This window comes from Grampus griseus (assembly GCF_964374135.1).
Source record: "Grampus griseus genome assembly, chromosome: 1".
Lineage (NCBI taxonomy): Eukaryota > Metazoa > Chordata > Mammalia > Artiodactyla > Delphinidae > Grampus > Grampus griseus.
The window spans coordinates 132,716,805-132,733,934 of NC_139017.1; the positions used below are offsets into that span (position 1 = coordinate 132,716,805).

The 17,130-nt window shown below is 35.2% G+C and overlaps 1 protein-coding gene across 1 annotated transcript in view; it reads right to left on the minus strand.

The window, feature by feature from the left end:
* Positions 1-3,993: 3,993 nt before the first annotated feature.
* Positions 3,994-17,130, minus strand: part of HOOK1 (hook microtubule tethering protein 1) — a 64,115-nt gene continuing 50,978 nt past the window's right edge. Inside the window, exons 16-22 of the mRNA XM_082677134.1 lie at positions 15,852-15,945; positions 12,765-12,799; positions 12,133-12,215; positions 11,417-11,517; positions 8,249-8,350; positions 6,233-6,301; positions 3,994-4,437 (exon numbers count right to left, since the gene is read on the minus strand). Of these exons, the coding sequence (XP_082533260.1) occupies positions 4,267-4,437; positions 6,233-6,301; positions 8,249-8,350; positions 11,417-11,517; positions 12,133-12,215; positions 12,765-12,799; positions 15,852-15,945 (655 nt within the window). The 3' untranslated portion in view covers positions 3,994-4,266. The remainder of the gene's footprint in view (positions 4,438-6,232; positions 6,302-8,248; positions 8,351-11,416; positions 11,518-12,132; positions 12,216-12,764; positions 12,800-15,851; positions 15,946-17,130) is intronic.

The window sequence follows — 17,130 nt, forward strand, 5'->3', positions numbered from 1 at the left end:
TGCACTTTTCTAAAAACTTCACAACTCATTTTGAAAAACCTGTGTAAGATTCGGAAATGGGGTACTGGAAGAAAGAAACCTCCAAATAAAGCAGCTTTAAAAACTGCTTAACTAAGAGAAATCTGGGTTGGAAGTCCACAGCTGATATGACTAAATGGTGATTTCAGGATACAAGTGCCTTCTTCCTTATTGTTCCACTAGGGTTGCCCTCAGGCACATGGCATTCCAGATGGGGAGGGAGAAGAGCTAGGGAAAGCAGCCCATTCTTTTAACAGGCACACATCACTATTATTCACATCTCTTTGGCCAGAACTTGGTTAAATGGCCCCACCTAGTTACAAGGGAATCTGGCAAGTAGTTAATCTAACTCCCCCACCCCATGGTAAATATAACAAGCTGAAGTATGGGGTTCTATTGCTAAAGGAAGAAGGGGAGAAAGAATGGATATAGTCGTAGTCTTTGCCAAAAAAACACAAAAAAACCCCAGAAATATTCTGGATTCCATGATAATGCAAATTGGAGATATAAAAGAGCACACCAAAAATATCATTTTTACACATCATTCACCACACACACACACACAAAAACAAATGAAAAAATTAGAATTATTTTTTCTTTACCAATCTAAATATTTAAGTCCTTTATTTAAAGCAACAAATGTGCACTTGTACCCACTAAAAATTCATCATATCAGACACAGAATCGGAAAGTTTATTTACTTTAAAACATTTGACAAGTATTGTTATTGGACAATCATTTATTTAAAATAATATACTAAATACAAAAATAAATCAAGTATTGCTTCTATTTTTCAAGTGTCAAAGTCTTTGCCATAGAAAATAGAAAGAACCTTTTATAAACTAAAAATTACATTTAAGCTCCATCAAGTTTAATAACTGCACACGATTTCCTTTTATGTTTGTGCTTTACAAATTTCCAAACTACTTCTTTGCAAGGTACAGGTTCACAACAAGAATGTATGCATACAACCATATACACACATTTTTACATAGGAATGTTTCTCATTAAATATACATATAGAGAACCTAAAACAGATAGTACTGTGGCCTAAAAGCCAACCCACTGGGCCACATGTGCCACTATACAGCAACAGGTGTAGATGCAGAAGCATTATTTGACATTCAAATGAGCGCTCCAGTTATCAAAGACGATGACATCTGAGTAAGGGCTACTCAGTTTAATGTTTCTAGACAAGACATTAGTTCTTAATCTATATTAAATCATTAGTTCAACAGCCTTATTCATTAAAAAAAATAGAGTGAACTTCAAATATTTCACAATACATTAAGTTAAGCTGAGGATAAACATCATTGTCATATGTATACACACTTTTATTTTAAAAAGGTAAAGGAATACTTATTAATCTTAGAGCAAATACTCAAAGATCATTCCCAAATTGGTCTGTGGTTTTACTTTATAATCACTGGGACATTCAATTCCTTATCAATCAGAGAGATAAATGCTGAATTTCTCTTCCCTGGTATATGCACTCAAGCCTCACAGCACAGACATGTATAATCATGGTTCAAGATGAATATTTATAATGCTTTACCACCCACAGGGTGTCAATCTCACTACACTAACCAGATGTGGAAAAGACTCTCACTTCTGATCAGTTCCTGAATTTCCATATGATTAATCACAATAATACAGAACTTTAAATTACATTAGTAATTTATTAGTATAAATACATACTGAGCATTTTAAATTCTACCAACTAGAAAAGTGCTAAATCACAAAATTTGCTTTTTCTCTATTTAGGAAAAAGAATCTAGCCTTACATCCTTATTCAGAAATTGCATGAATTTTTCAGAAATTCCAAATATAATGATTGAAAATTTATAAGCAATTGAACTGTGAAAATACTAATTTATTGAAATTGATGTTTTACAATAAATTTCATTAAAAGGGAGCTTGAAGAGCTTGTGAAATCTCAATTATAAGCAAGTAGTAAACACCAAAGGAGCAGATATCTTACATTGACCAAAATGTACCAAAATGCTATAATATTTAGAAAATTTTAATTAGCATGCTAAAATATTTTCAAAAGCTTATTTCATTTCACTAAAAGTCACAGGCAAGCAGAGACTACAATAATACAGGAAAATGAAATCCAACAATATAATTGTACAAGTAAAGAACACCAAAATCTAAGAGGTAGTCAAAAGAAGTAACCCTGATAAAATATCCTGACAGATGCTCCCTAATCTCAGAGACCCAAATATAGTATGAAATTCTTATATTTTCAGTGATTAGAAAACATTTACTGGTATAGAATATAAAAACCAAGTATCTAAATGAATAATACTGTAAATGGAACAATACTCATTTGCAAAAAAAAAAAAGCTAAGAATAAAATCTAGAACAGATGTCTACAGCCTGCAGGCCAAATCTGGCCTACTGCCAGTTTCTGCAAACAAAGTTTTACTGAAATATAACTACACCCATTTAATTTACATATTGTATATGGCTCCTGATTTTATACTTACCGCTGAGTCGAGTACTTGCGATAGATCATATGGCCCACAAAACCTAAAATACTTACTAAAACATTGACCATCTATCCCTTTACAGAAAGTTTGCTGACCCGTGGTCTAGACATATGCTGATAGGTATGTAGTTCTGAATAGCACTGGAAAGATTATGTCACAACATAAGGTATTCAACCATAAGGAATGTAAGATACTAGTTACATCATAATTCAATTATTTTTCATATCTGAAATCGTCCTAACGTTTTTCTTTTTTTCATTTTTGTGGTCTAACATCAATGAGTGTTTCCAAGTTATTATAAAAAGATTTAGTACTACACTGTCCAAGAAGTTTCTGCAATGATGAAAGTATTTTATATCTGCACTGTCCAGTACTGTAGCCACTAGCCACATACGGCTATTGAGCATCTGAAATGTGGCTAGTGCAACCAAAGAACTGAATTTTTAATTTTAATTAAATTGCCAATGTGACTTTTGGCTACATTATTGGACAGCACAGATTTAACTCAACTCAACTAAATTAAAATTCCAAAGTGTGACTCTTAAAAATGACCAAAAATAACAGAGTAATGCCTTTGAAAAAAGGAGCTTTGGGCAGAAATGAACTGAATACCATAAACTCAACCCAAGACAAATTCCTTAATTAGTAAGCAAGATAAAAGTGATTCCAGGGCTTCCCTGGTGGCGCAATGGTTGAGAGTCCGCCTGCCGATGCAGGGGACACGGGTTCATGCACCCCGGTCCGGGAAGATCCCACATGCCGCAGAGCGGCTGGGCCCATGAGCCTGTGCTTCCGGAGCCTGTGCTCCGCAATGGGAAAGGCCACAACAGTGAGAGGCCCGCGTACCGCTAAAAAAAAAAAAAAAAAAAAAAAAAGTGATTCCAAATTGTTCCTCTACTTCACTATCTCTTTTCAGTGAAGAGGCAAAACTACTAATGCATCTTTTTTTTTTTTAGCAGAAACCCTGATAATTTTATGCTTAAAAGTAATAATAATTGTAATCTTCATTAATTATATTAAAATAGTGTGGGCATTTCACACGAAGTGTATTTTTTAGCTTGCTTCCCATCAGAAAGTCATCTCTTCAAGTCAGTTCATTTCTATACCCTTAACATTTCAACCATGCTGCACAGAAGCCTTAGTTTATAGTAGGTACATATGAGAACTGTGACCTCTTCTAAATCTGCAAAATTGCCAAGTAGTCACTTCTATGGAGAAGTCATTTTAATAGTCCAATCTTCCAAATGCTATATCTTCCATTACATGATAAAATATACCCATTCAGCGACAGAATTAGAGGACAGAGGTAACGCCTTGTGTAGGTCAAGTCAAAAAATATAACTCTTGTATAGTTCTCCACGTGCCTACCTCACAACTATTTTTTTTCACAACTATTTTTATACCAAAACACTAAAATAGATGTATTTTTAGATTACATATTACCGATTACACATTGCAAATTAGTTACTGGTCCAACCGAAAACATTAAACTAAAATATACAAAGTCAATTTGAGATAATATAATACTCTCAAAAGACAAATGTCTGAGATTTTTGCCTTATTATATCTTCCATTTATTCACACATGCTAATTTCACATTCTGTTTTCAAAATCAGCTGGCAAGACTAATTTTATGAATTTTGATTTTAAAATAGCTGATGTCCAGAATCATACACTTCTTTTCCAACCTGGTAGTTAGTTGAAAGATACAAAATATTTTAAGGGCACTTCTGTTTATGTGTTCTTTTGCAGTTTAATCAGATGTCGTAGCAGGAACTTTAACAGAGAGATTTCTTCTGGTGCTGGTGATGTGCCGCTGCTGTGCTAGGAAAGACCGGGCAGGAGCACAAGCCCCCGTGTCTCTGTAAGCACCACTGCCGCTCACGAGTCTAGATTCCATCCCTAATTTCTGGAATGCTAGACTCTGAACAAAAATAAACAAATAACGTGACTATGTAGAGTTTGCAAAGTGCTTTCCACATATACAAAGTCATTTAATCCTCAAAACAATTCTATATAGCTGGTATCTTCCTCATTGTTATAGAAAAATTAAGGGTTCAGGAGCTACACTCCACGTGATAATGCCAGTAAGAAAGGGGAAAACAAAGGCATAAATCCCTGTTTCTCTATTTTGACCCATTAAATTTGAAATTGTTAAAAACAGTAGCTTAAAATAATGCTCCAGAATTAAGCTTAATTCTAACAATAGAAAAAAGTCCCAAGGCAAATTTTTGTGTTGGGGCCATTACTCCAGCCATTATGAGCAGACACAGCACAAGAGAAAAGCTTAGGATCAATGGTTCTTGAAGTGTGGTCCCTGGATTAAAGTTTGCACAACTGGGAATTTAAAAGTGCAAATTATACCTGTGGATTCTACCCAGACCTACTGAATAAAAAGCTCTGCAGGTAAGTCCAATAGTTTGTGTTTTAACAAGTCTTCTGTTGAATGCTAAAGTTTGAGAATCACAGAATAGTTCAAATTTACTATGGTCTAGCTATATATCAGTACATGACAAATTACTGTAGTTGTGGCTATTGGGTTTCTTACTAAGGGAAGAAGTCACTACTCCTCTCTCACTAGATCACATAAAGCGATTTTACTGAACTTAGCTTCACTGGTAACTAGTACAATAGACAACAATATTGTAAATGCTCAAAAAATATGGGTTGAAAAATGATTAAATAATGCATTATTTGGCTCTAATATCTTTGATGATTTATGTATCAAGAGGCCACAGAACAACAAGGAAAATAATACATTGTCCCTAATCTTAACCAGGATGGCTAACCCATGAAGGAAGGTTCTGGGGACACCTCACACAATCTCCTTCAAGGTCTTGCTAAATTAAGCCAGATTTCACCAAATAGAGAAGGGAGGGAGAAAACGCAGACAAAAAGTATGATGACATGAAAGAAAAAGGCATGTTTGAGGATGGAGAACCAGTTCTTCATGGTGAAGCACAGGCTTCACATGTGGAGAGTCTATAAACTGATATTCCCTCATACTAAATAAATGGCAGCTAAGGTAGATAATGGCTGTGTTATTATCTATGCTAGCTGATTAGGATACTCAAAAGAACCATATACATCAGGAAATGCTACTCTTGAAAACATCCCACCATACTAAGGATGACAAAATAAAATATACCAAATTATTTTATACTATTTTCTCTGTTAGGACAGATAGACAATTCTTAAAGAGCAGTCTCTGGATTAAAAAAAAGAAAATACAACAAAGGATACACTGAGAGGCTTTAGGGATGTTAAAATACATGCTGAGTACTAGAAGCAATTAATTTTGCATTATACAGATATTCGTATTTCTACAGAAACACTTTATGAAGCACAAATTAAATGTTTTAGCTCAAATAAGGCGATTCTAAAAATGTTTAAGAACTGTATGAGTGCTTCATGTGCATTAACTTAAAGGTTGGTGAGTCCTGAAATCAATTTAGTGGTTTTCAAAGTCAAAATCAACTAAAAATATTAAAATATAAAGTAAATTTGGATTATGATCAACATTTAAAAAAAAAACGAGAGAATATAATAGAAAACACCTGAGTGCAACACACACAGTCAAGGTAACTTTGTTCAGTTATACATAAACATGAACACATACTAATTTGTAGTATAAAGTATATTTCCTTCTGTGGTTCATGGTCAAAATGTTTGATAAACACTGTTCTAAACATCGATTCACTGGCTAAATTTCAACTCACCTTATTATACCAGGCAGAAACAATGAGTTTTTCTTCATAATCACGGAATTTTGCTACTTTACATTCACTCTGGAAAAAGATATGAGGACTATTAAAATTCCAGAAACAAACCCAAATTACTGAAAATGGAATATTTTTTTCACTATGCCCATGATCAAGAGAATGGGAAGAATGCATTGTGAGGCACAGAAAGTATACAAATTGTAAAGCTGAATCATGGGAAATGCATGCCCAGCACCTTTAGGAAAGAGTAAGATTGTGACTAATAAATCCTTATTTTAGGAACTGTACTGGTAGAACAGATATTAAACAATAACAAACGAGAAACGAGTGATTCTTATGCTACTGTCTCCTATATCTAGAGAAAAAAGTAACAACTGGCTTAGGTGACAAAACAAAGCTGCACCTGCGGAGAGTCGAAACTAAGGAGAAAAAGGATGTAGGGAAAAATACCCCAGAAAATCCTTTAAAATTTCCTGTAAAGCTTAACAAGAATTGTTCTGTCTCAGTCCTTGGTGACTGTATGCTACACTGCCCAGGGCCCTATCTGCGTGCCACCCTAGAGACTGACGTTCATTTCTTAGTTACTCTAATACAGCTGATTTTGTACATGTTGTGGAGCGCGCCAGATATAGCTGGCATCTAAAACATATGAATGTTCCTACAGCAAGATGCCCATGGTACGAAAAGCATACAGGAAACAAAGGAGGTAAGATGCCCATCTTCTCGCTCACATCCACTCCAGACAGACTGCCCGAGAAGGATGCAGACAGAATAACCTCTGCTATAAACATTAGTTTTCTCCTTTTTAGTGTTTGCAGTGTGTGTACAGATAACTACACATAAATTAAAGGCCCATATGCTGTGACTTAACTGAAGATTTTCCTCACAGCCCTATATTAGAGGCACCATTTTGTCATCACACTTGTAAAGGAGCTACATTTCAAGTATCAACACTGGTGCACATTCTCATTGGCTTTCACTGGGAAGTGACTATTCAAAGCAACTTAGAGTTCATAGATTATTCAGTTCAAGTCCCATTATTTTACAGATGAGGAGACTGAGGACCAGAAAGGAGTGACAACTTTAAGACAAGTTAACAGTAAAGCTGTAACCTTGGCTTCTGATTGATGTGATATTTAATGCCGTGGGGGTACAGAGGTATGATACAGCCTCTGCCCTCACAACACTCTGACACATGCCATAAAGAAAAATGCTATTGTGGGATGAATTCATGAGTTCAAAGTACATAGAGTCACTATAAAGAGACAACTAACTTTGCCTAAGATATACGAGGAGAGCTTTATAAATGGGAGATACTGGAGCTGGATCCTGAAGAATGAATAGTATTTCTTCAGAGAGACACTTCTATCCAGTGATTTTTTACAACACTTGACATGGCCTGGACAAGCACTTGCAGCAAGTGCACCATAAGGCTGGTGTGTACTCTGTACATTAAAGTCTTTAAAGCTTTAAATAAATTATTTCCACCACAGTCTCTATCTACTGGCTCAGAAATAATATGAGTAAATGAATATAGTGTATTTCCCTGAAATAATATGAAGAAAATGGTAAATGAATATAGTGTATTTCCCTGAAACATAACCTTCCTAGTTGATTTACTGGGAGAAGAAAAGTAAAAGAAGAATCTGGTTAACTGAGTGTAGTACATTTTTAAAAAGGTGAGCTTTGTGTTTTTTTCTTTTTTTAAATGAACTCTCATCCACATAATATTAAAAGGAGCATGATGGCAGGACTCTACTAGAAAGAAGAGCTGTCTATATGATTGGCTGATACAGAGGGAGAGACATACAATGGAGCAAGACACATGAGCTTGTAGAGGCCCATCTTGTGGGCTTGTGAGATGCTTTGTAATAAGCATACTGAGTGCTAAAACATGACACTCCTAACTTCTAAATTCTTGTGAAATTTGATCATTAATGGCAAATACTGACAGCAGTTAATTATACATTGACAGAATAATTAAGAGGAGATATATGAATATGGAAGTTTTACCTCCAGAATCTCAATTCTTCTCTCTTTCTCTGCCAACTGCTTTCTAAGTAGCATTATTTCAGCTGATGCTGGATTTAATTTGGGGTCTAAAGTTTTTATTACCTGTTTAAAGGAAAAAAACAAATCTCTTACATTCACTTTATCTTGTCAAATACTGAAATAAGAACACAGTGTGTAAAATCTGTGTAAAGTGGAACATTATCCAGAAAGTGATCCAGGAGCTAACTATAACTTGTTTCACATTCTAATTTGAGTAACAAAAATAACATTCTACAGACTAGAAATGGTGTAAAAATTCAGTACAAAAATGGGAAGATACCCATCCCCAAATCAAATATCCTTCTCCAGGCTCAGTACTCAGAAATAGTTACTTAGCCTTATCAAGCTTTGAGCACTGAGGTCTTGAAATAACCCTTTTCTACCTTTAACTTGAATCAGATAAATTAAAACATTTTTTAATTAATTAAAATGAATTCAATAGTTATATGGGAACTTGCTAACTGTACAAAGTAGGAGTAACTAACAAAAAAAAATTCTTAGCAACAATCTTTTACTACCATTATCTAGTTAGATGTAATTCAATATATAAGATAAATATAATAGACATTGATGATTTTGTCTGCAAATTCTAGAGTATTCAATCATATCCATGTAAATTACCAAATGTGAGCAAAAACAAAGTTTGATCAGAATGTTGTTCAGAGACTGAACTAAACTATGTAGTCAGCAGTATGGTAGCAAATCAACTCAGAAATATTAGGTATAAATACAAGCAAAACAAGTTTCCAATAATAAGGTCATCTGTATCACCTAATTACAAATCTATTTTAAAAGATTTAAAATTTAATGACAAGAAAATTTCATCTATGTTTATAGAGGTAAAGAAAAAAGAGTAGAAAGTAATATCCCGAAACATTACTGTGGTTCATTCAAAACGATTCACTGCTAAACGTGGCAGGCACTGTGGCAGATGGGGCTGCAGCAGTTTGCCAGAGTCAGGGCAACTGACTCTTACGAAGTACCTCCCCTTATGAAGTACACATTGTAAAAGCAGACACATTCGTTTTTAAATCATAATTACAAAGAACACATAAAAATTGGTTGCCTCTAAGTGATAGAAAGTATGGTTGTGACTTTTCTATATTTTCTGAGCTTTCTATCATGTACATTATGTTACTATTTTAACCTCTCCCCTGAAATAGTGTAAGGGTAAAAAATGAAATCATGTTTACCAAGAAAGCAACTATTTTTTAAATGATAATATTTGATGATGGCAAGAATACAGTATTCATTGTCATTGCTTTGTCCAATTAGTTATAATACTTTTAGAATATCATGTAGAAATACATGTTAAGCATCTTAAAAATGTTCTTATCCTTTGACCCAATAACTTTGATGCATTAACCTAGGAACAAGGTTAACATAATAAACCAAAATAAGGGGAAACTTTCTGTATAAATATGTTTCCCGTAGCCTTATTTCTAGGAGCAAAAAAGACATGGAAACAAACTATTTCCAACAATAGGATGTTGACTAAGTAAACAATGATATATCTACTCAACTGAAAGAATATTATGTAGCTAACTCTTTAATTTTGCAGTCTGCTCCATACACAAGTGTATTGTTTGCTGCTGTATTCCCAGTGCTTACCATGACAGGTGCTTGATAAATATGAAGCTATATTTATATAACATGAGGACATTAAGTTTAAAAATACAAATCACACGATCAAAATCATACGTGATACGATCATACAAATTGGGTGTGTGGGTGTGTTATGGTAAACAATCACAGAGATAATAGGCACTGAAAAAAATGCACTGTTAACAGCAGTTGTCTCTGGGAACCTTTCAATAAATTTTCTACTGAAAGCATTTACACATTTGTAACAGAGACACTGAACTGTGGCAGACTGCCCGGATGTTTAGTAAGTCGGCCTCCTGAAGTTGGGTGCAGCCACCTGCCTGAGTTCTGCCCAATGAAATGCAAGGGAAGAGATTTACGCCTGATCCATTACATATGTCCCATACGATCTTGGCTTGTCTTCCCTCCTCTGTAGCTGGACAATGTCGAGTGAATCTGAGAACCCCTTAGTGAAGAAGGCTGACCCTTCGTCAGTTGGGGGCTCTGAATGACTGCATAGAGTACGGCCCCTCCCACACTGACGACTGAACTTCATGTGATCAAGAAGGGAACTTCTGGGCTTCCCTGGTGGCGCAGTGGTTGAAAGTCCACCTGACGATGCAGGGGATACGGGTTCGTGCCCCGGTCCGGGAAGATCCCACATGCTGCGGAGTGGCTGGGCCCATGAGCCATGGCCGCTAGCCTGCGGGTCCAGAGCCTGTGCTCCGTCCGCAACGGGAGAGGCCACAGCAGTGAGAGGCCCGCGTGCCGCAAAAAAATAAATAAATAAATAAAAAGAAAAGAAGGGAACTTCTATCTTGCTAAGCCTTGAGATCTTGGGGCGTACCTGTTGCTGCAGGTACTATTTACACCTTAATAAATAAAAAACTTAAACATAAGGGAAGACATGTTAGTATTTTAAGGCTCTGTCATAAAATTCTCTTCTTTTATTCAGTACCTAAAAAAGGGCACATTAACATTCTTTGAGAATACTTACAGTTAATTAGGAAAATATATTCATGGAAATAAAAGATTTTATGAGAACAGTACTTACAGATATTTAAGAAAAAGTATGAAATAAGGAAAAGAATAATTAGTCTGGTGAACATTTAGACATTAACTGTCTAATACAGACTTAATGCTAAAACAATTTAAACAAGTTTGGTGAACATTTAGAACATTAACTGTCTAATACAGACTTAATGCTAAAACAATTTAAACAAGTTTGCAAAGCTCAATTTTCACAAAGGCAAATGTTCACTGTAAGAGCTAAAGATTACATACCTTACAGTAGTCATTTTCTCTATATGAGGTCACTACAATCAATATTTAACTGTCCCTATGAAGCCATGCATAGTATTTTCTGATGCTGATGAGTGAGAGGGAAAGAACATGAGGACTGAGGTGGAGACGCACCAGGAACCTAACTGGCAAGGCAGGGTAGTGGGGAGCAAAGCGATGTGACATAGATCCAAGAAGAGGTGGGATAGGCCCAATTAGAACCCAACTCACAAAGACTAAAACCCTGAAAGGTAAGCCACTCACATTTCTTGCTTTCTCTAAGTACATTTTGTATCTTTCCTCCATTGCTTTCATATCTTCATCTTTCTTCTGAAGAGCAGCTTCAAGTTCGTTGATCTTTTGTACTGTTATTGAAAAGAAAATGAAACGAGCAATTTAAAGTACTCCCTCCTCACATAAAAAAAAATATATTTTCTACAGACTGATAATGAGAACTTAGAAGAGAAACATTTCATTTCTTCTTTGTAGTCAATTCTTATCTAAAACTTTTGAACTACACCCAATACATCCCTGATCATTTTGTATTATTTTTTCTTAAAAAATATCTCTAATCTGCTTTACTGAGTTATTTTTCTCCCTTCTATCAAGTATTTCATTGAGCAAATACACCTTACAATGTAAGCACAGCCATCACAAAATAAAGCATTCTTTCTACATGTTTGAAGTTCATTTTAATCTGATTATAAATTATTTTATTTACACTTCCATAGTATTAATTTTATTATATTTTACAATGTTTGATACTCCTATATATCAGGTCATTTTATTAGATTTACCTTTTTTTGCTTTAGGATATGATCATTTATTAATTACTTAAATCACTAAAAATTATTATGATTCTTATTTGCAATGTACGTATCTGCATTGCCTGAAGACTTATATACACAGTTCTTGCATCCTTCAACTAAAAAAGTCAAGTCTTTACATAAAGTCTGATCCAGATTTTTACAAATACCTACCATTCTGGTTTACATCTGGCTGGAGGTCTTCAATGAGCTCTTGTTTCTTCTGTAATTCTTCATGGACCTCCGTTAGTTTTTCCCTAAGTAGTGGAAAGAGCATGGAGCTTTGGAGCCAAACAGACCTAAGAATGAAAACTGGTTTCTGCCACATAACATTTGTGGACTGTGGGAAAGTCACTTTCTGATCCTCAGTTTCTTCATCTGTGAAATGGGAATAATACCTGCCAAATATTCTAGGGGTTGGTTATGAGGATGTAAACTGCCTGACACATGGTGGGTGCCAAAAATTTTACAGTTTTCCCCTGGCCACCCTTGCTTCCTAAGAAAGTTAAATATTTTATAGGTTAAACATCCCACACTTCCACATAATCTAGTTCTGACAGTTGTCTGCTTTATAAACTCTTCAAATGACATTAGCGATAAAAAAATGTAGGAGTTTGGGATCATGAGCAGGTAGGCTGACCCTTTTACCATGTTCTTCTTTTCACTTTTGATAGCAGTGGTGAACACTGAATTGGCATCAGCGTTTTTACTTTTAATAAACAAAATCAGAAAAGGATATTAATAACTTCAGAAGCTTTTAAAACCCTTCCCCTCTCATATTTGAAATGAAAATCAGTTTTACTTACATATGAGCTTCCAACTTCTGCTTTAGTTTGCTGGACTATAAAAATTAGAAAAAGTTGCTGTAAGATAACTATTGTGACAAAGGTAAGTTTTCCAGACATTGAAATCTCTTTACCTCCTTTTGAAGGGATACTATATAAAATTATAAATGTTTTAAAAATTTGTATTTCTAATAACATACTTTTAAAAACAGGAAATTTTAGGTATATTCTTACTTCAAAGAAGAAAGAGAGAGAATAGGAAATTAAATTAGGAAGAGTAAGTATAATAGCAGAAAGAAAAATACTTCATATTTTTGAATACAATGAAAATAAAATTTGAACTCAAAGGAAAATAGCAAATGCAAGCTGAATGTGATATATTGAGGAGTATCAAACATTTAAACTCCTAAAGAATCATCCATCTAAAACACAAATTTTAGGATTTTAGACCTTCACTAAAGAATAGACTTAATGAACAAAAATTATCTCTATAATAAAACTTTATCATTATAAATGCAAGCACTTTCAATATTAACATCAAAATGAAGCAATTGGATTTTGTTAAAAAATAAAATTTAAAACACAAAATTTCCTCTTTAAAAGAACTTAGGAATTTAGGAATTAGATTGCAAAAAGGAATTTAGATTGCAATACTAGTTCTGTATCATCTACCAAATAGTTTGAAGAGTTTAAAATATATAATCTAAAATGTAATTTGGACACCAATAAATTTTTTTAAAAAGATAAATTTAAAATCCTTAAAACACTGCAATCCAAAATGTACTACCCCAAAATGATCCCATTTAAAAATATTTTTTAATGTGGCTTAAAAAAATTTGTATTAGGTTACAATACTGTATATATGCACATATGAGATGCTGCCATGCATGAGATGATTTCTATTTTCCAAGCCCCCAGGGAAAAAAGAGAAAATCATATAAAGCGTATAAAAGACAGAAAGAAAACTCAACCCTTTCAATCTTCCTTTTCATCTCTTTATTTACTCTCCCTCATCAATACAAGTATAGTTACCTAACATTCTATCCAATCAATATCTAACACACATCTAGCCCTATCTTTTTTTTTTTGGAACAGAAAAAGTTTTATGGAAGGGCCAAGCAAGGAGAATGGGCAGCCTATGCTCAAAAAGCCTGAACTCCCTGATGGTTTTCAGGGAAGAGTTTTTATAGGCAAAATTTTGAGGGAGGGCTACAGGGTGCATGACCTTTCTCTGATTGGTTGGTGGTGAGGTAACAGGGCAGTGCTCTAGAAATCATGTGCTCAGCCTGAAGTTACCATCCTCCACCTGGGTGGGGATCTTACTTCCTGTAGAAGAACTCAGAGATATATTGTTATGTATATCCTTCGAGGAGGAACCAGGACCCTGCTTCATCTGCACTGTTGTTTCTTGACCGCTCCTCCTCTGTCTCTGCATTCCCTCCCTTCCCTAATTAGTAACTGTTTGAATCTGCCCTTTAGAACTCAGGTAAGGTCTAGGAGGCCAAAGCCTTTTTCCTTAAAACATGAAATGGGAGACAGAGAAAGACTTTTGTACCTGGGAGGGCTCTACAGCGTCCCGCTCAGTTTCAAGCATGCTTATTGGGATCATTGTTTCTAAGCCTCTTCCATGAGCAGAGCTAGGAAATATGCACACACACACATACACAATGCACATACACAACATACTTTTTTGTATGTATGTTATAGTCAACAAAAAGGGCTTTTTGTTGAAATGAACATTTTGTCCTTCATTTTGCTTCCTAGACTCCCAATAGCATAGCCCACTGAGGAGCTATTGGCACAAAGCCCATTTAGTATTTTGAAGTCTTTGTGAAGAAAGCAGTTCTTCAATTTGAGTTTATGGATCCAACTCCCATTTCAATGTTGTTCATTTTCTCTCTCATATATTAGTTCAAAAAAATCTCTGCTCATCCATACTATTTTACAAAGTCTATTTATATTTTCCAAATGCCAAACTTTCATCAAATAATTCTCTTGGGGGACTGTTTGAGATGCAAGCTGTGGCAGAAAAGAAGAGGAAAGAATGGTCTGTGGGCCAGCCCACCTGTGCTTTGCTCTCATTCTGTAAGTTTGCTAGTTGCAAGTCCAGACTGAGAATGAGCTACACAGGTTGCTAACACAACAGAAACACACCTTCTTACAAGGGATATTAACAAGAATATGGCCCTGAGTCCTAATTTTAACTTAAATGCTAGGCTATAAAAGAAGTACAAGGGACACTAGATTAAGGAAGGATTTAGTCTATACTGAAAAGCATGAAGATAGGATGGCAAGTGCAAAAGAATCAAGGGCAGATATTCAGTTTCTGTCACACTTCCCAATGGAAACAAAGGAAAATATTTGCTGTAATACTTGTGTGATCTTGAAGACAGGTCCAATGTGTCAAGTATGACATCAGCCCTATCTTTTTGTTGTTGTTTTAGTTAAATACATTCCTCCCTCAATTATTACTTCTTCTCCTCTCAGTATATAGAGATTGAACTATATAAACATCGCTAGTTCTATTCAGACTTCGGCTGTTTGATCTTTTTTAAGTCCTCTTACTGCTGCCCTCACAATTGTTTGCCATCAAAAACCATGAGAAATGGCAAGGCCATGAGTCTGTATGAAAGGAGGGAAGAAATAAGGGGTGATGTACTTCAAGACTGCTTTAAGATTTCTGTCCTTTGGAGGTTGATGTGACCTACTTCTTGAATGTTCTTTTGGTAGAAATCATTTTCTCATTCTCTCTTTTCCTCTATTCTGACTGCAGATTACTCTCACTAGGGTTTTCTCAGGCCAGTCCTGTTGGGATCCCAGCAAAACTGTGAAGGCCTCAATTGTAGCATGCTCCCAATCAGGAATTACCATGAACTTAAGGGTAGCTGTTGAAGTAGGACAGATAGAAATCACCTTCCAATCCATATGATCAATTTATAGGCTTCAAGTTGGCAAAATCACTGCATCTGTTATGCATATATATACGGTATTTAAGGGCACCCCCAATGATAAGGGTAGCACTTGCAAGTACAAGATTAATTTGGACATCAGGACCTATTACAGAGAGTCCATACACAACAGAATTATCATAACTTTTAAGTTACTTACACTTTCTCCTTCAGACTTGGAGCCTTGTTCTTGCAGAGACTTCTGGAGGTCCTCAATCTGCTGCTGCAATTCTCGAATTTGTTCTTTGCTCAGCCTATTATAAGATGAATCACACGTGTTTATTTGTACTGAAAGTCAAAGTAGTTAAGGATCTATAAAGGTGCATTTATGCAATTTAACTCATAATGTATACATTTAATAGCAATAACCAAAGCTGAACAATTATCTGTGGCTAGGTATAATATATGGTATAGTAGTCTACTTTCAAGGAAATATTCTTTAAAAAAAGACATTTTTATCCTGAAAGCATACATGCCCACGTTTAAAAATTTAAGGTTCTTAATGAGTCAGCGGCAAATCATAACGTTTCTGCACTGTACTCACTGGTATAAAAATCAGAAAACTAGCTCAGTTTTCCTTCAGTTGTATTTTTAATGAATGGAAATTAGGTTTCCATTTCTTGTTTCAGATTTCACAGGGTGTTGGGAGAAGAGGAAGGCCACCATTTTCCAACCATTTCTTCATGACTTTTATTTCAACTAAAGAGATTGGCACTAGCAACTACTGCAGCTTTTTAACTTGGCAAAATCTCATTAAAGATGGATGGGATGGGGGTGGGGTGGAAGGGAGGTCTAAGAGGGAGGGGATGTATGTATATGTATAGCTGATTCACTTTGTTGTACAGCAGAAACTAACACAACACTGTAAAGCAGTTATACTCCAGTCAAAAAAACAAAAAAACAAAAAACCCTGCTTAATCATTACTGCCATTGAAGTTACCAGCAAGAGAGAGAGAGTTACTATCTGTCTGACTTTCTCTCTTCATATATATATGACACAACACACCTGCCCATCATGACACTCCATTTTTCCAATATTACAGTTATCACATAATAATTATCTATTCACATGTCTATCTTCCTATATTAACAGCTGAAACTTAGGATCTCCAGTGCTGATATTGAACCATATAAAACAGCAATATTTAATGGTCTCTTCAGAAAGCTAAAACGTTATTTTTCTTTTAACTGCAGTTGATGTAATAGTATACATACAAGTTGAGAGACAAGGTTCAAGTGTCTTTAAAATTCCTGGTGGTCTCTAAGATCCAATAAAGGTAGGTCAGATAAATCCAAATACCTTCATTGTCAGTATGCTATTGTAAGAGGCAGGTTAGCAAAGTGGTTAAAGAGCACAGACTCTGAAGTCAGGTTGACAGAGGGTTCAAACGCAGGATCCAGAACTTACTAGCTGTGTAACTTTGGGCAAGTTACACCTT